We start from the raw sequence: 23,638 nt of genomic DNA, 5'->3' as shown, positions 1-23,638 counted from the left end.
CAGGCACAAGCCACAGGTATTGATGTGGGAATGAGTTGTGTTCAAGTTTAGTCATTTATATTTATGTCGTGTTTATATCAATTCATAGGTTGATCAACGTGCAAAATGATATAAAAATAATAATATGATGATACAATATACTCATATTATGTGTTCGGTAGAATGATAATAGTTAATTGTGTTTTAATAATGCATACATTGGATCTATATTCACACGAATTTCAAGTTGTGTAAGGTATTATGTCAATTAATGTCTAGGCGTTTGAAAATTAAGAAATGACGCTTAGACCTGCTGAGGCGCCTACCTAGACCGTCCAGACCCATCTAAACACCTGCCTAGGTTGCAACTCACTTAGATGGAAAATAGATAACTTTCCTTTTGCATTTTATTGTTTCGAATAAATTGTAAGAGACTTATTGAACACTTAAATAAACACACATTATATGTTTGTTCCCTATGTTTTCATTATGTTCTAATACTTCATAATATATATGTCATTTTATTTTCTAGTTTATGATGAAATTATAATTATATATATATATATATATTAAGTATAAATTGACATTTATTTATACGAAATATAATATATTTACTTAAATCTACCTAGTTCATTACCCGACTAGTACCTAGCGTCTGTTAGAACCTTGTAAGAAAGTGATTCAGTTACATTCGATTTCTTTAGATCCATGTGCTGCCTTTCAAGTCTCAACCTGTTTTGGGTTTCCTCATATCTAATCTAGCTACAAGTAAATGGCACTGGACCACGTGTTGTGCCTTTTATCATGTTTCTTTGTGGTTGATTTGGTTTTGTTGTCAAATTCTTGTTAACCTGTTTTGTGTTTCCTCATATCTAGCTCAATGAGCTTTCATATATTTTCGACATCCCAACCTACAAGTTTATTTTCTCTTCTTGACTGCGAAATGGAATTAAGCAGTTCGAAAAAAAAGAAAAAAAAAACATTAAGGAGACTTTTAGGATGGACCATTGGAGTGTGGTGGGAAATTCCAGCTGCATCAGCACGGCACCCTTAGCACAAGACAAGATCCATCACATGTTTTAGTCGACTTGTGATCCTCTCGTAATCCTCGATCGATGCCTAACGAGCTTATTATAAAAATTTGGATAATGCATGCATGCATGCCTAGGTTTCTGATTTTTTACTTTTTATTGAAAATGAGAGTTTCCCCCTTAAAACCCATCCTTTTTATTTTTTTTCAGACATAAACCCCATTTACTAGAGTCCAACTAAGCAAATTTCCTTAACAAGCTTGGTATGTCTGTTTTTATAATTCTCTTGTTCCTAAAATACCCTCATAGATTTGCATTGCATTTGACTTATAATTAATCATAAATTTGCATTGCATTTTATTATTTTCAATGCAATTAAATGTCAATTAACCTATTATTTGATTAGACTTTTCTTTCTCAATTTTTTTTTACCAAAAATTGTTTTATCGTGAAACTAGCTTATCTTATTAGCATGCAATATATAATATAAATAAAAAAATATTATGGTGTTTTACGTTGAGACATGGACAAATAATTTCTGTCAAAAACAATTATACAAAATAATGGTTGTATTTTTTTCTTTCCATAAAAAATAATTTACCTATCTATATGTTAGTACCCACTTAGAATAGAAATCCTGTAAAAATAATTTACCTACCCCATAGGTGTGATATTGTAAAGAAAAAAAAATGTATATGATTATTATAAGTAATAATATGAATGACAGTATTATTGTCACATCCCGGCCCGGGACGGACCACTTCCCGGGCCCGCTCCACCACCGTAGCACGATATTGTCCGCTTTAGGCTCCGACCATTCCCTCACGGTTTTGTTTTTGGGAACTCATGAGCAACTTCCCAGTGGGTCACCCATCATGAAGGGGGCTAGAGCAATTCCATGATGGGTGACCCACTGGGAAGTTGCTCATGAGTTCCCAAAAAGCCTCGTGCTAGGTACAGATGAGAATATACATATAAGGATCACTCCCCTGGGCGATGTGGGATGTCACAATTATTTATATAGGTAAATTAATAAGTAGATTGGTAAATTAGTATGTACTACAAAAATGCAGATAAATTAGCTTGTAACAAAAGAATGTATGTAAATTAGTGATTTTTTCTTTTAAATATAGGTAAATAGTTTGTATCAAAAGAATGTAGGTAAATTAGTGAATTTTTAAAATATAGGTAAACAGTTTGTAATACGTTGTTTTAAAATAGGAGCTCAATTGCTCATTGCTAGTATAATTGAAGGTGTAATAATAATATTTATTGACATATATTAGGTCATTGTGGCGTAAGTTGTAAATATTTTATAAGGATATGTCATTTATTTGCCAACATGGCAAACTATTTGAATTTTAGGTTTTATTTGAATGTTTAATATGAGGTGGGTTTTTGTCTAGACAATATCAGTTACAAGGGCCTATATCTAAACAAGCCTATATATATATATTACCTAGGGGTTTACATATTATATGCTCGTGTGAAGATACTTTCAAGGATATAAACTATGTATATTGCAAAGATGACAAACATAAATCAAGAAAGAGTACAATATTGCAGATAACTTTGCAATTAGGATAGTGAGTTTTAAAATTTGTTGATGGCAATATTTCGTTTACAACTGTAAAAACCAAAATTATATAAACAAACGGCTAGAATTGTTACATGTAAAACATATACTAGAAATTGTAAAAACTAAAAAGACTTGTTTCATGTTAACATTATTGTTCTCAAAAGTGTAAACACATATTGCACAAGACAATCTCGGCAGCGGTGGATCAGATGTATGATTTTTACTCTGATGGGTCATGGTGTAAAAGTTGCAAAATTTCTTTTAGACAAAAATATTGAGAAATTTAAAATGTAACGAAATTTACCTCTTGAAGATGCCTACTTATATATAAGTGAAACTAATAAAATAAAATAAAAATCAAGATTGGTGCAAAACATATAAATTAGAAAGTTATTAGCACTCTTAAAAAGTCATATAGTGTATCTTTCCATTAAAAGTTTAGATGAAAGATTGATGCAAAATTATTCTTTTGAAGTAATAATAGCAGTTTTCAAAACTTAAATAAAAGTTTCGAATATATAACCAAATAACAAATCATATATAAAGCAAAAAAAAGTTTCATAAATTGTATAACACCAAATTGTACTAGAATGTGATTTTGATTTATGCCGTATACATGACAAACTAACTTTTTTTGGGGGAAACATGACATACTAACTTTTGTTCCAACATATATAGGCTGGGGAAGATGAGCTTTGGTTGTCTGGATCTCAAGCTCCCACCCTTTAGTCTGCAGCGAGTAGATCTCTCTAGTGAGCATTATGGAGTCGCACACCAAACTATCACGGGTAACCAACGAAATTGTTCATGCAGTTTGTTCGGCATCCACAGGATTACATGATCATGTTTATCCCTTCGTGTATCCACCTTGAGTTTCAATATTGCTCCAATATCTCAGATTGTGGGATGTGCGACTTTTGAGACACGTAAATGATGAAGACATCAAATTTCGATAGAACGAAAAAATGCAAAATTTTCCCTCAAAATTTCATATGATTTGGATTGATCAAGTAGGAAAAAATTAAATTAAAACCATCCTCCAAAAGTTCCTTGTGTGAAATTCTTTCTTAATTTATATTATGAATGAAATAGACATGGTATATATTGACCAAAAAAAAATACATGATACCTCTTGATCATAAAACCGACGTTATATCTCAATATCATGCACACTACATGGTCATCATCTTCTATTAAAAAAAGGCTTATCACATTATTCTGATCAATTATCTATGAAAAAAAAAATCTTAATTTGGTACATAGTTTTGAGACAAAGTGGTTTGTGAATTTGGTGAGACATTGATGTAACGGCAAATAACAAATATACCTATTTGCAAGTAAGATATAACGGCAAATAAGAGTCTAAAAGATATACTATGTTTCGTGAATCAATCTCATCACTTATAGAGGTAAACTATAGATCTTTCTTGAATCAATCTAATCACTCCTGGAGGTAAACTATAGATCTTACTTATCACACACATTGAAATTTGTTGAACGGCATTTTTAATTTCCCGTTTTCTAGTTGTTTTCTTTAATTTTTGAGGGGTCACTTAATAATAAAAAATAATATTAATATTAATAATATTAAAAAAAAAAAAAAACAAAACCCTGACAACTAAAACAAAATGATTATCAGAAGATCATTTAGTTGGACAAAATTGGGGTAGACTGGAACTAGGCTTTACATATTTTAAATACGAGTGGACCCAGGACTTACATATTTTAAACAGAACCGACTGGCCCGACCCATTTAACTCTTAAGGCCAGATGGTATAGGGCCAAGTAAGACTTGGGCCGCTACACCTTGGGCTCATGTTGGCCTTCCAGATCCAATCTACAGGCCTACTGGAAACTGTGGGTCCAACTCACTGTGCGTATCAAAGTCGGTTGAAGGCCTTTTCAGTATCCCACTTATAGATTATTTTTTTAAGAAAACTAATGAAAATGACTTGAAAATTTTGAGTTTTAACGATAAGAACAAAATAAAAGATAAAGTGAATAATACCAGAATTGACTTTTTAGTGTAAAAATGTAGTTTTTTGTTAAAGTGAACAGTAGCGTGAACTTTTCATTAAAACTCCCTAATTTGTTTGTTTTATTTTCTATTATATTTTTTTACAAGTGATATTGAAGGGCATTAATTGAATCAATGATTTCAACTATATATATTTTTTTAAGATGAATTTGAACTATATTATTGCTAATCTATTATGAGATTAAGCTACTCTCTCCTTTTAATGTAAAAAATATCGTTGTTAAAAAAAAAAAAATATATATATATATATATATATATATAAATCCCTTTTTGTTACAAAGTTATTCTACACCAGTTAAAAAAGGAAGAAAAGTAGAAGGATTTTGTACATGTCACTTTACAGTAGTAACGGAAACAATAAATCTTATGTATTACAGGTTTGATTCGATCACAAAAAAAATTACTTTTAACATTTAACAATTTAATTTAGGGTAAATTACATTTTCATACTTTAGGTTTGTGGTCTATTTAAATTAATTACAACATCTTTAAAACATTTCATTTTCATACCTTAACTACTATTTTATTTCAAAATAATATCTCCGTTACATTTTTCATCCATTGATTCGTTAAATGCTGACGTGGCTGCCACATATATGTCACGTGGCAAATAAAAATAATTTTTTAATTTTGTTTAAAAAACCTGAATTTTCTCAATAAAAATAAAAATTGAAACCCACACTCCCCCCCCCCCCCCCCAAGCGACCCACATCTGCAAAAACAACAAGAAGAAGAAGAAGAAGAAGAGGGAGGAAGAAAGAAAGAAAAAAAACCCCAAAATCCCACCCAAGCCACCCCTCCCAAAAATCCCCCATCACCCACTCCCAAAAATCCCACCCGAGATTAGGTGGATCAACCATAAAACCAGTCCAAAAATCATCTTAAACTCAAAAGTATTTTCAAAACTCACCAACACTGAAAATCACCATATTGCAAAGGAAGGTCGTGAGGGGAGGCTGGGGAACGGTTCTGGGCTTGGGTTCTTCTTCTTCCTCCTCCTCTTCTTGCATATGTGGGTCGCTTTTTGGGGGAGGGGGGGGGGGGGGGTGGGGTAGTTTCAATTTTTTCTTTCTTTCTTTCTTCCTTCTTCTTCTTCTTGCATATGTGGGTCGCTTGGTGGCAGCGGCGGCGGTGGCCGGGGGGTGCGCGGGGGGGGGGGGGGGGGGGTGGGGGAGGGGAAGGGATAGTTTCAATTTTTTTTTTTTTTTTTCTTTCTTCCCCCCTCTTCTTCTTCTTCTTGTTGTAGATTGTGGGTCCTTGGGGGAGGGGGGAGGGGGGGGGGAAGGGATTGTGGGTTTCAATTTTTTCTTTTTTTGTAAAAATTCGGGGTTTTTTTTTTTAATTAAAAAATTATTATTTTTGCCACGTGGTAGACATTTGGCAGCCACATGATATATACGTGGCAGCCACGTCAACATTTAACAGATCAACGGATGGAAAATTTAATGGATTTATTATTTTGAAATAAAATAATACTTAAGATATGAAAATAAAATATTTTAAAGATATTGTAAGAAATTGAAATAGATCCCAAAGTATAAAAGTGTAATTTACTCTTTAATCTATTAAGCACTACATTTAGTCAAAACCCAAAAATAAAATTATAAGAATTTCAGGATTCTGATGTCGAAAGCAGTGACATAATCAGATACAATCGAACGATCTCCAATACGTCCACAAAGAAAGAAAAATAGAATATCTCCATTTCTGTAGTCCATTGACTTCAGGTTTTGTCTATAAATACACACAACCCCCAACCACTGCCTCCACCGCCACTCCACAGCTTCATATCTAAGCTAACCTTCTGCAACCCTTTTGCTAATTTGTATCAAACAGTTCAGATTTCAACCTTCAATGGCGGATGAGGTGATTTTGTTGGATTTCTGGCCCAGCCCGTTCGGGATGAGGCTGAGGATCGCTCTGGCTGAGAAGGGCATCGAGTATCAGTATAAAGATGAGGACTTGAGGAACAAGAGCCCATTGCTGCTGCAGATGAACCCGGTTCATAAGAAGATCCCGGTTCTCATTCACAATGGAAAGCCCGTCTGTGAGTCCCTCGTTGCGCTTCAGTACATTGATGAGGTCTGGAATGATAAGGCTCCGCTCTTGCCCTCCGACTCTTACCTCAGAGCCCAGGCCAGGTTCTGGGCTGACTTCGTCGACAAGAAGGTGGTTTTTACTCATTAATTTACTTATTTGTAGGATTAATTTTGTTTTGAATATGTTTGGTTTGAAACAATTGAACAATGTCGTTTTAGAATTTTAAGATTATAAGTGTTTAGGGTGTAAAGATTTTACCACTTAGGATTTGTATTAGAAGGGAAATTAAATGGAACTGGATCTCTGTTTATGTTTTCGAGTTAAGATTTCATGTTATGGTTTCGGGCTTAAGGTTTAAGGTTTGTGATGTATATTTAGAAAGATATAAGCGGAAGATCTGAACTTGCCCAAAGCAATGTATATTAATTTCCCCGAAATTTGGGATGTGAAATGCAGATATATGATATTGGGAGGAAGCTGTGGACAACCAAAGGAGAAGAATATGATGCAGCCAAAAAAGACTTTCTCGACTGCATCGGCGTGTTAGAAGGAGAGCTCGGAGACAAGCCCTTCTTTGGCGGGGAGACCCTCGGATTTGTGGACGTCGCGCTTATTCCGTTCTATAGCTGGTTTCTTGTGTACGAAAAATTTGGCAACTTGAGTGTTGAGGCAGAGCACCCAAAGTTTATTGCCTGGGCCAAGAGGTGCATGGAGAAGGAGAGCGTGTCCAAGTCGCTTCCCAAGCAGGAAAAGGTCTACGATTTTGTCGCACTTATGAGGAAAAAGTTTGGAATTGAGTAGATTTTGCTAGCTCATTTGGTTTTTTCTGTTTTGGGTTGTTGAATTAGAATAAAAGGGCACTTGACAAGCCTTGTACTGTAAGAGGCACTTTATTGTGCCTCTGGTCGTATGTTTATTTTGCTTACTGTTGTCAACTTGTTATGAAAGGGATCTAAATCTACTTGATCAAATTTCTTATTTTGTAACTACATATCGAATGATGGATTATTGGCTGTCATCAGTTGCATTTAATCGTGAGTCTATCTCTCTTATCAGGTAACAAAGACTCATGGTTGTATGCGGTAGATTATACGGTGAATTTTCTCTTTATCCAACTTCGAGTCAACATTTTTCAGTCATATGAGATCATGTGCGGCAGTCACAACAAAAAGATCTTACCTGAACATCTCGACAGAAAAACAAACTGAAAAGAAAATGAACTAGAAGAACGCATCCTAACATTCATCATCGAACTTTTAACATGGTGATCAGGGTGATAGTACGCTAGTAGCTAGCGGCGGAGTTATGTAGAAGGCTGGTCGGAACTCAGCCCGGCCTAATTTTATTTGTGATAGTCCTTTCCATGCAATGATCTTAGGGCACTCTATTTGCACAAATTTCCACAGGTCTCAAATACATAAAACCTCGTCCGACTCCGCCATTGTTGACTTGACGCGCAAACTTCTTGCAGATGAATTTGCTTCTTGCCAATATCTGACACCTGCGTTTCAGTCTCACTTATATTGGCCAATTCTTGTTTCATAATCTATATTATGTCAGCCAGTAATATTTTATACGTTAACATTTTTATTCCTGTAATTTGATTCATAGTTCATTTTTGTCGATACAGTGCACACCTGATCAATAAGTGATTTGTTGATAACTACATGAACCTACTTCATGGGATCCCTACACTAAACCAACTTTGCCTATTGAAAATCCATAGTGCTCTTCATTAATCAGAAAGGAGGCAAAAATACAGCGAAGCTCAGACTAGAACACCACAATCACAATTCAATGATTTTAAAAACAACCAAAACCTTATTTTCAAAGAACTCCATTTAACAACAAGGGACTTGCATTTCAATTTGATTTAAACCAAAATTCTTAGGATTTTGAACCACCAGTGCAACAATAACAATCTGACGACCCCACAACGACACTCCAATGATACTCCCCATTTTATGATTTAAACTAGCACAGCCACAACAACAATCTGATGACGTCACAATGACACCCCAACAATATATACCCTTTTTTATGATTTTCAACCAATACAGCCACAACAACAATTTGATGATGCCAAAACGACACACCTCCATTTTTTGATTTCGAACCACCTCAGCCACAACACTTTATTCAAGGAACCCTCTCCTTCTTCATTCCCTAACCACCACAACCAAATTTCAAATACAAAAAAAATCAAATAATTGAGCTAAAGCAAGATGAAACAGAGGGGAAGAAGAAGAATGGATATGGGAGGTGGAGCAATAAGAAGCTTACCTCCTTTCATGGTGTTCCAGATGTTATTTACCGCTCCAAATTTGATTAGTCAAGACGGCGCAATTGAAAAATGGATTTGAGAGTGTTCTTGGGTGTTGGTGGTTGTTTTATCAATGAAGAACATGATGACCAATAAAAAGATCAATGAAGGGCAGTGTGAACTTTTCACATGAAAATTTGATCAAAAGAACAATTTTTAATAAGTGCAATAAAAAATACAACCAAATGTCAAAACATGTATATTTTGGCTAATTGCCCTATAATCTTCTGAGGTCATAATTTGATCTAGCCTCCAACAAAACCACTAAACTAAAAACTAGTGACAGAGACCTAGGTTTCTGATTTTTTATATTACCAAGGGGTTTACATATTATATGCTCGTGTGAAGATACTTTCAAGGATATAAACTATGCATATTACAAAGATGACAAACATAAATCAAGAAATAGTATAATATTGCAAAAAACTTTGTAATTAGGATAGCGAGTTTTACAATTTGTTGATGGCAATATTTGGTTTACAATATTACAACTGTAAAAACCAAAATTATATAAACAAACAGCTAGAATTGTTACGCGTAAAACATATACTAGAAATTGTAAAAACTAAAAAGACTTGTTTCATGTTAACATTATTGTTCTCAAAAGTGAAAACACATATTGCGCAAGACAATCTCGGCAGTGGTGGATCAGATGTATGATTTTTACTCTAATGGTCATGGTGTAAAAGTTGCGAAATTTCTTTTAGACAAAAATAATTGGGTTTGAGAAATTTAAAATTTAACGAAATTTACCTCTTGAAGATGCATACTTATATATAAGTGAAACTAATAAAATGAAAAAAAAAAAAAATCAAGGTTGGTGCAAAACACTTAAATTAGAAAGTTATAGCATTCTTAAAAAGTCATATAGTGTATCTTTCCATTAAAAGTCTAGGTGAAAGATTGGTGCAAAATGATTTTTTGAGGTAATAATAACAGTTTTCAAAACTTAAATGAAAGTTTTGAATATATAACCAAATAACAAATCATGTATTAAGCAAAAAAAAAGTTTCATAAATTGTATAACATCGTTCAGTAAAAATGAAAAAAAAAAAAATTGTACTAGAATGGGATTTTGATTTATGTACTGTATACATGACAAACTAACTTTTGTTCCAACATATTTAGGCTGGGGAAGATGAGCTTTGGTTGTCTGTATGTCAAGCTCCCACCCTTTAGTCTGTAGCGAGCAGATCTCTCTAGTGAGCATTATAGAGTCGCACACTAGCCTATCACAGGTAACCAACGAAATTGTTCATGCAGTTTGTCCGGCATTCACAGGATCACATGATCATGTTTATCCCTTCGTGTATCCACCTTGAGTTTCAGTATTGCTCCAATATCACCTTGAGTTTCAGTATTGCTCCAATATCTTAGATTGTGGAATGTGCGACTTAGGTTGAGCCACGTAAATGATGAAGACATCAAATTTCGATAGAATGAAAAAATGCAAAATTTTCCGTCAAAATTTCATATGATTTGGATTGATAAGTAGAAAATTAAAAAAATTTAAATTGAAACCATCCTCCGAAAGTTCCTTGTGTGAAACTCTTTCTTAATTTATATTATGAATGAAATAGACATGGTATGGTATATATGGACCATAAAAAATACATGATACCTCTTGATCATAAAACCGACATTATATCTCAATATCATGCACACTACATGGTTATCGTCTTCTATTAAAAAAAGGCTAATCACATTATTCTGATTAAATTATCTATGGAAAAAAAAAAATCTAAATTTGGTACATAGTTTTGAGACAAAGTGCACGTGGTTTGAGTGTGAATTTGTTGTGACACTGATGTAATTGCGAATGACAAATACACCTATTTGCACGTAAGATATAACGGCGAATAAGAGTATGAAAGATATATTCTATGTTTCTTGAATCAATCTCATCACGCATAAAGGTAAACTATAGGTCTAACTTATAACAAACATTGAAATTTGTTGAAAGACATTTTTAATTTCCCGTTTTCTAGTTGTTTTCTTTAATTTTTTATGCGTCACTTAATAGCCATTTTGAACAGTTTTTAGTTTTCAATTTTTCAATTTTCAAAAACTGAAATTTGTTTGATAACTACTTTCAGTTTTCAGTGAAACTGAAAACTAAAAAGTAAAAACTCAAGAAAATAGATTTCAGTTTCAAATTTTCGCAAACTTAATACTGATAATAGTTACCAAACAAAATTTTAGTTTTTCCCCAAAAAAAAAAAAAAAAAAAAAAACCTGAAAATGCAATGGTTATCAAAATGACAGTTAGTTAAACCAATGAGCCATTGTGGACAAAATTGGTGTAGACTGGAACTAGGCTTTATATATTTTAAATACGAGTGGACCCAGGACTTACATATTTTAAACAGAACCGAATGGCCCGACCCATTTAACTCTTAGGGCCAGAGGTATACGCCACGTAAGACTTGGGCAGCTATACCATGGGCTCATGTTGGCCTTCTCGATCCAATCTACAGGCCTACTAGAAACTGTGGGTCCAACTCACTGTCTGTATCCAACTTATAGATTATTTCTATTATATTTTCTTACAAGGGATGTTGAAGGACATGAACTGACTTCAACTATAAATCCCTTCTTGTTACAAAGTTGAATTCTTGACCAGTTAAAAGAAGGGAGAAAAGTAGAAGGATTTTGTACATGTCACTTTACAGCAGTAGCGGAAATCATTAAATCCTACGTTTCACGAGTTCAGTGTGATCACATCAAATTTCTCTTTTAAAATTTAACAATTTAATTAACTGAACACTACATTGTCAAAACCGAAAAAAAATATTATAAGAATTTCGGGATTTTAATGTCGTAAGCAGTGACATAATCAGATCCAAATCGAACGATCTCGAATGTGTCCAACAAAGAAGAAAAATAGAATATTCCTGTAGTCCATTAACTACTGGCCCTTTAGTTTTTCCCTTCAACTTTTGTCTATAACTAGACACAACCCCCCACCACTACCTCCACCGCCAGTCCACAGCTACGTATCTAAGCCAACCTTCTGCGACCCCCTTTGCAAATTTGTATCAAACAGTTCAGATTTCAACCTTCAATGGCGGATGAGGTGGTTTTGTTGGATTTCTGGCCCAGCCCGTTTGGGATGAGGCTGAGGATCGCTCTGGCTGAGAAGGGCATCGAGTATGAGTACAAAGAAGAGGACTTGTGGAACAAGAGCCCACTGTTGCTGCAGATGAACCCGGTTCACAAGAAGATCCCGGTTCTCATTCACAATGGAAAACCGATCTGTGAGTCCCTTATTGCGCTTCAGTACATTGACGAGGTTTGGAATGATAAGGCTCCACTCTTGCCCTCTGACTCTTACCTCAGAGCCCAGGCCAGGTTCTGGGCTGACTTCGTCGACAAGAAGGTGATTTTTACTCATTAATTTACTTATTTGTAGGATTATTTTTGTTTTGAATATGTTTGGTTTGAAACAATTGAACAATGTTGTTTTAGAATTTTAAGATTGTAAGTGTTTAGGGTGTGTAATGATTTTACGACTTAGGATTTGTATTAGAAGGGAAATTAAATGGAATTGGATCTCTGTTTATGTTTTCGGGTTTAAGGTTTAAGGTTTAAGGTTTAAGGTTTGTGATGTTTATTTAGAAAGGTATAAGCGGAAGATCTGAGCTTGCCCAAAACAATGTATATTAATTTCCCCGAAATTTGGGATGTGAAATGCAGATATATGATATTGGGAGGAAGCTGGGGACAACCAAAGGAGAAGAATATGATGCGGCAAAAAAAGACTTTCTCGACTGCATCGGCGTGTTAGAAGGAGAGCTCGGAGACAAGACTTTCTTTGGCGGGGAGACCCTCGGATTTGTGGACGTCGCGCTTATTCCGTTCTATAGCTGGTTTCTTGTGTATGAAAAATCTGGCAACTTCAGTGTTGAGGCAGAGCACCCAAAGTTTATTGCCTGGGTTAAGAGGTGCATGGAGAAGGAGAGCGTGTCCAAGTCGCTTCCCGAGCAGGAAAGGGTCTACGATTTCACCATGCTTATAAGGAAAAAGCTTGGAATTGAGTAGATATTGGTGGAAGCCTGGCAAGAAGCTATTGATGATCAGTGTCATTCCAACTTGTTAGGTCATTTGGTTTTTCTGTCATTCAAGATTCAACTGTTTTGGGTTGTTGAATTAGAATAAACGGGCACTTGACCAAGCCTTGTACTGTATGAGGCACTTCATTGTGCCTCAGGTCAATATGTTTATTTTGCTTCTGTAGTCAACTTATCACACTTGTCAACTTGTTATGTAAGGGATCTAGATGTACTTGATCAAATTTCTTATTTTGTAATTACTTCATATCTAATGATGGATTATTGGCTTTCACCAGTTGCATTTAATTGTGAGTTCATCTCTTATCATGGGACAAAGACTCATGATTGTATGCAATCGATTATACGATGAATTTTCTCCTTATCCAACTTTGCGCTAACATTTTTCAGTCGTGTAAGATCATGTGCAGTACACACAGCAAAGATCTTACCTGAACATGTCGACAGAAAAACAAACTGAAAAGAATATGAAGGCATCCAAACATTCATCCAAGGATTTTCTAACATGGTGATCAGTGTGATAATACACCAGTAGCTAGCCGCGGAGTTATGTAGAAGGCTGGTCGGAACTCAGCCCGGCCTAATTTTATTTGTATTAGTCCTCTCCACGCAATGATCTTAGGGCACTCTATTTTCACAAACTTCCACAGGTCTCAAATACATAAAACCTCGTCCGACTCCGCCATTGTTGACTTGACGCACAGACTTCCTGCAGATCAATTTGCTTCTTGCCAATATCCGACACCTGCGTTTCAGTCTCATTATATTAGCCAATTCTCGTTTCATAACCGACATGAAATCAGCCAATAATATCTTCTACATATACATATTTATTCCTGTAATCTGTTTCATATTTCATATTCGTCTATACAATGCACACTCGGTCAACAACTGTTTTGTTCATACCTATATGAACCTACATCATGGATCCCATGCACATAAGTTATGCATTAATTGGATATAATCTTGAGCAATGAGGCACAATAGACATGTTTTGACATTTGGTTGCACTTTTGATTACACTTTCTAAAATTTCTCTTTCGATCAATTTTGCATGTTAAAAATTCATAGTGCTCTTCATTAAGAGGTGTGATATTCACACATCCCATTTTACTTTTCACACACCTTTCTAATTTTCGGCCATTGGATCAGATGAATTGAAGAAAATCAACAGATAGAATTTAACAATGGGTGTGTAAGAAGTAAAATGAGGTGTATGGATAGCACACCCCTTCATTAATCATAACGAAGGAAAAAATACAGTGACACCCCCTTTCACTGTTGAACCACCACTCAGACTAGAACACCACAATGATTCCACAATTACACTTCAATGATTTTAAAACAACCAAAACCTCATTTTCAAAGAACACCATTTAACAAAAAGGGACTTACATTTCAATTTGATTTAAACCAAAATTCTTAGGATTTTGAACCTCTAGTGCAACAATAACAATATGATGACCCCACAACGACACTCCAATGATACTCCCCATTTTCTGATTTGAACTAGCACAACTATGACAACAATCTGTTGACGCCACAATGACACTCCAACAATAAATACTCTTTTTTTTATGATTTTGAACTAACAGAGCCACAACAACAATCTGATGATGCCACAACGACACCCCCATTTTTTGATAATGAACCACCTCAGCCACAACACTTCATTCAAGGAACTTTTTCCTTCATTCCCTAACCACCCCAACCAAATTTCAAATACAAAAAAAAATCAAACAATTGAGCTAAAGCAAGATGAAAGAAGGAGAGGAAGAAGAAGAATTAAAGGATATGGGAGGTGGAGCAATAAGAAGCTTGCCTCCTTTCATGGTGTTTCAGATGTTATTTACCGCTCCAAATTTGATTAGTCAAAGATAGCGCAATCGAAGAATGGATTTGAGAGTGTCATTGGTTGTCGGTAGTTTTTTTTATCAATGAAGGAAATGATCACCAATAAAACATCAACGAAAGGCAGTGTTGGCTTTCACAGAAAAAAATGATCAAAAGAACAATTTTTAAAAAGTGTGATAAAAAGTGTAACCAAATGTCAAAACATGTCTATTGTGGTTAATTGCTTTATAATCTTCTGAGGTCATAATTGGATCTAGCCTCTAACAAAACCACTAAACTAAAAATTGATATCTTTTCCAGCAAGAAAATAGAATCATTATAAAACAATAGATTTAAATGCTATCGTCCGACAATAAGAACACGTATTATATATATTATTACAAATCAACATAAATTAACAAAGAAAGATAGGAAATGCAGATTTGACGTCGAGAGCAGTGACATAATCACCATCCAATTGGAAGCCTCTCGAATATGCGGAGTCTTTGACTACTGTTTTAATTAATGACGTGGAGAAATGAGGAATGATAACCTAATTTATCTTTTAAAATGTGTAAGTCGCGCATAAGTGATTCAAAAAATGTTTTTTGTGCGAGTGCATGAAGGCTAGTTTATATTAATTTTCCTGGTATATTGGGATGTGAAATGCAGATATGTCAGGTTGGGAATAAGGTGTGGACAACCAAAGGAGAAGAACAGGGTGCAGCAAAAAAAGAATTTCTCGACTGCATAGGCGTGTTAGAAGGAGAGGTCGGAGACAAGCCCTTCTTTGGGGGGATACCCTCGGATTCGTGGACTTGACGCTTATTCCAATCTATAGCTGGTTTCTTGTGTGTGAGAAATTTGGCAACTTCAGTGTTGAGGCCGAGCACCCAAAATTTATTGCCTGGGCTAAGAGGTGCGAAGGAGAGCGTGTCCAAGTCGCTTCCCGAGCAGGAAAAGGTCTACGACCTCGCCATGCTTATCAGGAAGCTTGGAATTGAGTAGATATTGGTGGAAGCCTGGCAAGAAGCTATTGATGATCAGTGTCATTCCAACTTGTTAGGTCATGTGGTTTTCCTGTCTTTCAAGATTCAACCTGTTTTGGGTTGTTGAATTAGAATAAAAGGGCACTTGACAAAGCCTTCTATTGTATGAGGCACTTCATTGTGGCTCTGGTCATATGTTTATTTTGCTTCTGTAGTCAATTTATCACACTGTTGTTAACTTATTATTAAGGGATCTAAATCTACTTGATCAAATTTCTTATATTGTAACCACTTCATATTCAATGATGGATTATTGATCATCACCTCCTACTCCGCGATTTTGTTTAGTGATCTAGAATCATATCATGTTCGGATTCCGTAGAGTGGTATGTAATTCCTCGTACTCCGCGATTTCGTTGAATGGTCCAGAATTGTATCCTGTTCGTTTCCCTTGAGTGATCTAGAACCCGATCTTTGTTGCATTTCGTTGAGTGGTCTGAAATTGAACTCTCGTCTTCGTTGGTCTATTGATTCCTTGAAAGTGGTCTAAGCTCATGAAATGTAGGCTTCGGCCAAACTATGTCGTTCTAGCCCTAGTTTTTATTGCATTTAGGAAACATAGATTTGTGAACCTTTGTGGTTGGTTTTAGAAAGGCTAACGGATGTCTGTGTGACTCATTTGAATTGTTAGCGAATAGTTTTATGAGTTTATAAAGAATGATTTTATGATTGATATTTACAAACTGTGTTCGATAGACAGGTTTTATGATTATCACATGTCGAATTATTGTCCCTCACACGAGTTTCGCAGCTTATTCGGGTTGTTGATTTGCACGTGCATCATTTCCATGGTGTAGGAGTGATTGTGCAGGTGGCTGAGCTTAGTTATGAGGAGCTTTGAGGTAGGAGGTCAGAGAGCTTCAAGTGCATAAGTTACCCCTATATCTTTCTTGTATTTCTTGGACTTTCTTTGTGGGTTACTTGCCTTCGTTGTACAGTTGTTGTAATCATTTGTGACAGAACTCACCAACTTATTAAATATTGTTAATTTCATATCTGTATTGTTTGTATTCCCTGCACCTCATGCAATAAACTGTCGATTCTACACGTATGTCTGGATCGGAGCGTGACATCAAAGCTGTTAGTGGCCAACTTACCCCCTTAGCGATCGGAAAGTATTTTATGGGGAAGCGGTCATCTTAACTGCTAATAGAGGGTCTTAAAGCGCTCGGCTTCGTTGTTTCAAGTTCATTAGGCGCAAAAAAGTGGATGACGGTGGTGGTCAGGTTATGGGTCTCCATGGCCGGAACCTCTGTCATGGTCCACATAGTTGCAACAATCTGTACCAACAAAATCTTCACATATTACAGCCTAATTTCAACAACATTCCCAGATCACATCCCCATTTTATTAAAAATTCCCAAATCACAGCCCTAATTTCGAAAATTTGGCCTACAGTCGAGATTAATACTAATTATGTGTCAGCACCGGCAGAGCCTCAGATTCTGGTGGTGTTGAACATGTGTAACATAGGAGAAGCAACGCATTGGATGAACCCTTCGAACTTCCAAGTGGACAACCCATTCCCATTGTAAGCTGAACAAGCTTAGATGCTAAATTCGTTCTGTAAGAAGCATTCAGAACTTCCAATACCATTTGTAAGCCAATCAGGAACTCGTCGGTGTACTTTGGTCTTCTACCATTTGCTTCATAGCTTTCACCTTCAATTTCTAATCTTCTATTTCAGCTGCGGACTTTTGAAATTTTGGGCAGTCATAAGAAACCGAAGAAAATTGACCTTCCTTCCTATATCTGTCATCACTTAGGTAACTTAATAGACTTTTAACGATTGTATTTTTTTTTTTAATGCATCGATATTTTTATACTAAAGAGATAAGAAGTTCAACTAAACCACACAACGGACAGTCTAATTTGGTATCGAATTCGTTATCCATGAGATTTGAACATAAGATATTTCACTTTCAAGTGAAGAAAAATACCACCAGATCGTAATATTGAGTAACTTTTCAACGATTATATTAAAATGAAATAAAATAATAACTAAATATATGAAATTAAAATATTTTAAAATGTTGTATATAAGGCTATAATTTTAGGAACAATAAAATATTTACCCAAAATTGAATAATTTCAAGATTTTGATGTCGAAAGCAGTGACATAATCAAATCCAATTATCGACTAAAACAAGGAAGAAAAATAGAATATCTCCATTCTGCAAGTCCGTTGACGACTGCCCCTTTAGTTTTTCCATTCAACTTTTGTCTATAAATACACAAACCCCAGCCACTACTTCCTCCACCAACCACAGCTTCATATCTAAGCTAACCTTCTGCAACCCTTTTGCAAATTTGTATCGAACAGTTCAGATTTCAACCTTCAATGGCGAATGAGGTGGTTTTGTTGGATTTCTGGCCCAGCCCATTCGGGATGAGGCTGAGGATCGCTCTGGCTGAGAAGGGCATCGAGTATGAGTATAAAGATGAGGACTTGAGGAACAAGAGCCCACTGTTGCTGCAGATGAACCCGGTTCACAAGAAGATCCCGGTTCTCATTCACAATGGAAAGCCCGTCTGTGAGTCCCTCGTTGCGCTTCAGTACATTGATGAGGTTTGGAATGACAAGGCTCCGCTCTTGCCCTCCGACTCGTACCTCAGAGCCCAGGCCAGGTTCTGGGCTGACTTCGTTGACAAGAAGGTAATTTTAATTCATCAATTTACTTATTTGTAGGATTATTTTTGTTTTGAAACAATTGAACAATGTTGTTTTAGAATTTTAAGATTATAAGTGCTTAGGGTGTAATGATTTTACTACTTAGGATTTGCATTAGAAGGAAAATTAAATGGAAACTGGATCTCTGTTTATGTTTTTGGGGTTAATATTATGTTAGCTTTTAAAACATAGTTGATTAAGATTTCATGTCACGGTTCCGGGTTTAAGGTTTGTGATGTATATTTAGAAAGATATAAGCAGAAGATCTGAACTTGCTGGATACAATGTATATTAACTTTCCTGAATTTTTGGGATGTGAAATGCAGATATATGATATTGGGAGGAAGCTGTGGACAACCAAAGGAGAAGAACATGATGCAGCAAACAAAGAATTTCTCGACTGCATCGGCGTGTTGGAAGGAGAGCTCGAAGACAAGCCCTTCTTTGGGGGGGAGACCCTCGGATTCGTGGACGTGGCGCTTATTCCATTCTATAGCTGGTTTCTTGTGTATGAAAAATTTGGCAACTTCAGTGTTGAGGCAGAGCACCCAAAGTTTATTGCCTGGGTTAAGAGGTGCATGGAGAAGGAGAGTGTGTCCAAGTCGCTTCCCGAGCAGGAGAAGGTCTACGATTTTGTCGCACTTATGAGGAAAAAGTTTGGAATTGAGTAGATTTTGCTAGCTCATTTGGTTTTTTTCTGTATTTCAAGATTCAACCTGTTTTGGGTTGTTGCATTAGAATAAAAGGGCAGTTGACCAAGCCTTGTACTGTACGAGCACTTTATTGTGTCTCTGGTCATATGTTTATTTCGCTTCTCTAGTCAAATTATTATACTGTCGTCAACTTCTTATATTAAGGAATCTAAATCTACTTCATCAAGTTTCCTATTTTGTAACCACTCCGTATCGAACGGTTCTTGGTTGTCACTAGTTGCATTTAATCATGACTTTATCTCTTTTATCAAGTGACAAAGATTCATAGTTGTATGCAACCGATTACACGGTGAATTTTCTCCCATCCAACTTTGACTTAACTTTTTTCAGTCCTATGAGAGCATGTGCAGCAGACACAACAAAGGATCTTACATGAACATCTCGACAGAAAAACAAACTGAAAAGGAAATGAACTAAAAGAACGCATCCTAACATTCATCTGAAGATTTTTTTAACATATCATACACCATTTTAGGTCAGCAAGAGATTTCGACATGCTCTCCCTCTGCAAGCATCTATTTGCCCATGCAATGATCTTAGGGCACTCTGCTTCTATGCTCAAGTTTCCACAGCTCTCAAAAACATAAAACCTCTTCCGACTCCGCCATTGTTGTCTTGACGCACAAACTTCTTGCAGATGAATTTGCTTCTTGCCAATATCTGACACCTGCGTTTCAGTCTCACTTATATTGGTCGATTCTTATTTCATAACCAGTATGAAATCAGCCAATAATATCTTCTACATATACATTTTTGTTCCTGTAATTTGTTTCATATTTCATATTCGTCCATACTGTGCACACTTGGTCAACAACTGATTTGTTCATTCCTATATTAACCTACATCATGGGATCCCATGCACATAAGTTATGCTTGAATTGGACGTAGTCTTGGGCAATTAGCTACAATACACATGTTTTGACATTTGGTTGCACTATTGGTTACACTTTCTAAAATTGCTCTTTCAATCAATTTTGCATGTTAAAAATTCGTAGTGCTCTTCATTAATCAGAAAGGAGGCAAAAATACAACGATGCTCTAATGACACCGCCGTTTCGATATTGAACCATCACTCAGACTAGAACACCACAATTACACTTCAATGATTTGAAAAACAACCAAAACCTCATTTTCAAAGAACTCCATTTAACAAACAGGGGCTTACATTTCAATTTGATTTAAACCAAAATTCTTAGGATTTTGAACCACTAGTGCAACAATAACAATCTGACGACCCACAACAACACTCCAATGATACTCCCCATTTTTTATTTGAACTAGCACAACTACAACAACAATTTCATGACACCACAACGACACTCCAACGATACTCCCCTGTTTATGATTTTGAACCAACACAGCCACAACAACAATATGATGATGCCACAACGACACACCCCACATTTTTTGATTTCGAACCACCTCAGCCACAACACTTTGTTCAAGGAACCCTCTCCTTCTTCATTCCCTAACTACATCAACCAAATTTCAAATACAAAAAATCAAATAATTGGGCTAAAGCAATATGAGAGAGAGAGAGAGAGAGAGAGAGAGAGAGAGAGAAGAATGGATAAGGGACGTGGAGCAATAAGAAGCTTACCTCCTTTCATGGTGTTCCAGATGTTATATACCGCTCCAAATTTGATTAGTCAAGATAGCGCAATCAAAGAATGAATTTGCGAGTGTTGGTGGTTTTTTTATTTTTTTATTTTTTATTTTATCAATGAAGGACATGACCAATAAAAAGATCAATGAAGGGCAATGTGGACTTTTCACAGGAAAAATTGATCAAAAGAATAATTTTTTAAGAGTGGTGTTATGCTCACCCAATGTCTTATTTCCCCACCCATCTTATATTTACACCCACCATAAAAAATGAAAAAATATATAAAAACTCTATTCCCACCCACCATTATTTCCAAAATAACCCTTGCTTTAAAAAATAATTATAATTACTCTATAATCTTCTGAGGTCATAATTAGATCTATCCTCTAACAAAACTACTAAACTAAAACCTAGTGACAGTAACTGATAAATAAATATTACTATAAAACGACCAAGAGTGATAATAAAACTTGTGCGAAATACATATTTATAGTCGAGTTCAGATCTGCTTCATGTCAAGGTTCCTTACCGAACTTGACCCAAATCAGGACAATAGCACAAAGGTAAATAACTCAAAATCAGGGGTAAGTTACTGTAGCTTATGAATAGTACCACATTTCTCCTTAGCTTTAGACTATAGTAATAACTCAAAAGAATTAAAGTATGAGCTCGAGGTGGGTCCTGACACAAAGATTCTACCTGCTTGTTCAAGTTCGTCAACCAAAAACTGATATCTTTTCCAGCAAGAAAATAGAATCATTATAAAACAATAGATTTAAATGCTATCGTCCGACTATAAGAACACGCATTATATTATATGTTACAATTCAACATAAATTAACAAAGAAAGATAGGAAATGCAGGTTTGATGTCGAGCGCAGTGACATAATCACCATCCAATTGGAAGACTGTCGAATATCTCCTTTGATTTTATGTCTATAAATACGCAATCTGCTAGTCTGTTTCTACCACCACTACTCACAATCGCAGCTTTTTGTAACCTTAGAAACTTTGTTCAAATCTGATCAACCCTCAATGGCGGATGAGGTGGTGTTGTTGGATTTCTGGCCAAGCCCATTTGGGATGAGGCTGAGGATTGCTCTGGCTGAGAAGGGCATCGAGTATGAGTACAAAGATGAGGACTTGTGGAACAAGAGCCCACTGTTGCTGCAGATGAACCCGGTTCACAAGAAGATCCCGGTTCTCATTCACAAGGGAAAACCGGTCTGCGAGTCCCTCATTGCGCTTCAGTACATTGATGAGGTTTGGAATGAAAAGGCTCCACTCTTGCCCTCTGACTCTTACCTCACAGCCCAGGCCAGGTTCTGGGCTGACTTTGTCGACAAGAAGGTGATTTTTACTCATTAATTTACTTACTTATTTGTAGTATTATTGTTTTGTTTTGAATATGTTTGGTTTGAAACAATTGAACAATGTTGTTTGAGAATTATAAGATTGTAATGATTTTACTACTTAGGGTTTGTATAAGAAGGAAAATTAAAAGGCAACTGAATCTCTGTTTATGTTTTCGGGGTTAATAGTATGTTCACTTTTAAAATATACTTGATTAAGATTTCATGTTACGGTTTCTGGTCTAAGGTTTAGGGATTGTGAATTTGTGATGTACATATTAGAAAGATAATGAGCAGAGGATCTGAACTTGCTCAAAATAATTATTAATTTTCCTGGAATTTTGGGATGGTGAAATGCAGATATATGAGATTGGGAGGAAGCTTTGGACAACCAAAGGAGAAGAACAGGATGCAGCAAAAAAAGAATTTCTTGACTGCATTGGCGTGTTAGAAAGAGAGCTTGGAGACAAGCCTTTCTTTGGGGGGGATGCCCTCGGATTCGTGGACGTGACGCTTATTCCATACTACAGCTGGTTTCTTGTGTATGAGAAATTTGGCAACTTTAGTGTTGAGGCAGAGCACCCAGAATTTATTGCCTGGGTTAAGAGGTGCATGGAGAAGGAGAGCGTGTCCAAGTCGCTTCCCGAGCAGGAAAAGGTCTACGATTTTGCCATGCTTATAAGGAAAAAGCTTGGAATTGAGTAGATTTTGGTGGAAGCCTGCAAGAAGCTATTGATGATCAGTGTCATTCCAAATTGTTTGGTCGTGTGGTTGTTCTGTCTTTCAAGATTCAACCTGTTTTGGGTTGTTGAATTAGAATAAAAGGGCACTTGACCAAGCCTTGTACTGTATGAGGCACTCTATTGTGCCTCTGGTCGTATGTTTTTTTGGATTCTGTAGTCAACTTATCACACTTGTCAACTTGCTATGTAAGGGATCTAAATCTGCTTGATCAAATTTCTTATTTTGTAACCACTTCATATCCAACGATGGATTATTGGTTGTCACCACTTGTGTTTAATTATGAGTCTCTCTCTTATTAGGTGACAAAGACCAAAATTTATTGGCCAATTCTTGTTTCATAACCGTATAGAATCAGCCAGTAATATAATTTGATTCATAAATCATTTTCATCAATATAGTGCACACCCGATCAACAAGTGACTTGTGCGTACCTATATGAACCTACTTCATGAGATCCCCAAGCACATAAGTTTAAGTTATGCATTAATTTGAAATAATCTTGGGCAATTAGCCACAATAGACATGTTTCAATATTTGGTTGCACTTTTGATTACACTTTCTAAAAATTGCTCTTTTGATCAATTTTGCCTGTGAAAAGTTCATAGTGCCA

At 35.9% G+C, this 23,638-nt stretch overlaps 4 protein-coding genes across 4 annotated transcripts; all 4 read left to right on the top strand.

The window, feature by feature from the left end:
• The first annotated feature begins 6,353 nt into the window (after window positions 1–6,353).
• LOC103945948 (probable glutathione S-transferase) lies at window positions 6,354–7,705 on the top strand. Its single transcript, XM_048569717.1, has 2 exons — window positions 6,354–6,796; window positions 7,124–7,705. Exons 1-2 carry the CDS (start codon window positions 6,482–6,484, stop codon window positions 7,466–7,468), a joined length of 660 nt encoding a protein of 219 aa, XP_048425674.1. The 5' UTR covers window positions 6,354–6,481; the 3' UTR covers window positions 7,469–7,705.
• A 4,225-nt stretch (window positions 7,706–11,930) lies between these two features.
• Window positions 11,931–13,248, top strand: LOC125467910 (probable glutathione S-transferase). Its single transcript, XM_018647148.2, has 2 exons — window positions 11,931–12,369; window positions 12,687–13,248. The coding sequence occupies exons 1-2, from the start codon at window positions 12,055–12,057 to the stop codon at window positions 13,029–13,031; spliced, it is 660 nt and encodes a 219-aa protein (XP_018502664.2). The 5' UTR covers window positions 11,931–12,054; the 3' UTR covers window positions 13,032–13,248.
• Window positions 13,249–18,222: 4,974 nt separating this feature from the next.
• LOC103945949 (probable glutathione S-transferase) lies at window positions 18,223–19,492 on the top strand. The gene is made up of 2 exons (XM_048569814.1): window positions 18,223–18,598; window positions 18,940–19,492. Exons 1-2 carry the CDS (start codon window positions 18,284–18,286, stop codon window positions 19,282–19,284), a joined length of 660 nt encoding a protein of 219 aa, XP_048425771.1. The 5' UTR covers window positions 18,223–18,283; the 3' UTR covers window positions 19,285–19,492.
• A 2,283-nt stretch (window positions 19,493–21,775) lies between these two features.
• LOC125470559 (probable glutathione S-transferase) lies at window positions 21,776–23,303 on the top strand. Its single transcript, XM_048569815.1, has 2 exons — window positions 21,776–22,282; window positions 22,645–23,303. The coding sequence occupies exons 1-2, from the start codon at window positions 21,968–21,970 to the stop codon at window positions 22,987–22,989; spliced, it is 660 nt and encodes a 219-aa protein (XP_048425772.1). The 5' UTR covers window positions 21,776–21,967; the 3' UTR covers window positions 22,990–23,303.
• Window positions 23,304–23,638: the final 335 nt, after the last annotated feature.

This window comes from the organism of the source record quoted next, unplaced genomic scaffold, assembly GCF_019419815.1.
Source record: "Pyrus x bretschneideri cultivar Hongxiangsu unplaced genomic scaffold, Pyrus_bretschneideri_v1 Contig50, whole genome shotgun sequence".
NCBI classification, from domain to species: domain Eukaryota; kingdom Viridiplantae; phylum Streptophyta; class Magnoliopsida; order Rosales; family Rosaceae; genus Pyrus; species Pyrus x bretschneideri.
This window is presented reverse-complemented; position numbering and strand designations above follow the sequence as displayed.

Bases quoted from the DNA above. Each gene is read 5' to 3' on its own strand.
- LOC103945948 (XM_048569717.1), top strand. From the start codon at position 6,482: ATGGCGGATGAGGTGATTTTGTTGGATTTCTGGCCCAGCCCGTTCGGG. The intron at 6,797-7,123 runs GTGGTTTTTACT...TGTGAAATGCAG, and splicing joins CTGACTTCGTCGACAAGAAG to ATATATGATATTGGGAGGAA.
- LOC125467910 (XM_018647148.2), top strand. From the start codon at position 12,055: ATGGCGGATGAGGTGGTTTTGTTGGATTTCTGGCCCAGCCCGTTTGGG. The intron at 12,370-12,686 runs GTGATTTTTACT...TGTGAAATGCAG, and splicing joins CTGACTTCGTCGACAAGAAG to ATATATGATATTGGGAGGAA.
- LOC103945949 (XM_048569814.1), top strand. From the start codon at position 18,284: ATGGCGAATGAGGTGGTTTTGTTGGATTTCTGGCCCAGCCCATTCGGG. The intron at 18,599-18,939 runs GTAATTTTAATT...TGTGAAATGCAG, and splicing joins CTGACTTCGTTGACAAGAAG to ATATATGATATTGGGAGGAA.
- LOC125470559 (XM_048569815.1), top strand. From the start codon at position 21,968: ATGGCGGATGAGGTGGTGTTGTTGGATTTCTGGCCAAGCCCATTTGGG. The intron at 22,283-22,644 runs GTGATTTTTACT...GGTGAAATGCAG, and splicing joins CTGACTTTGTCGACAAGAAG to ATATATGAGATTGGGAGGAA.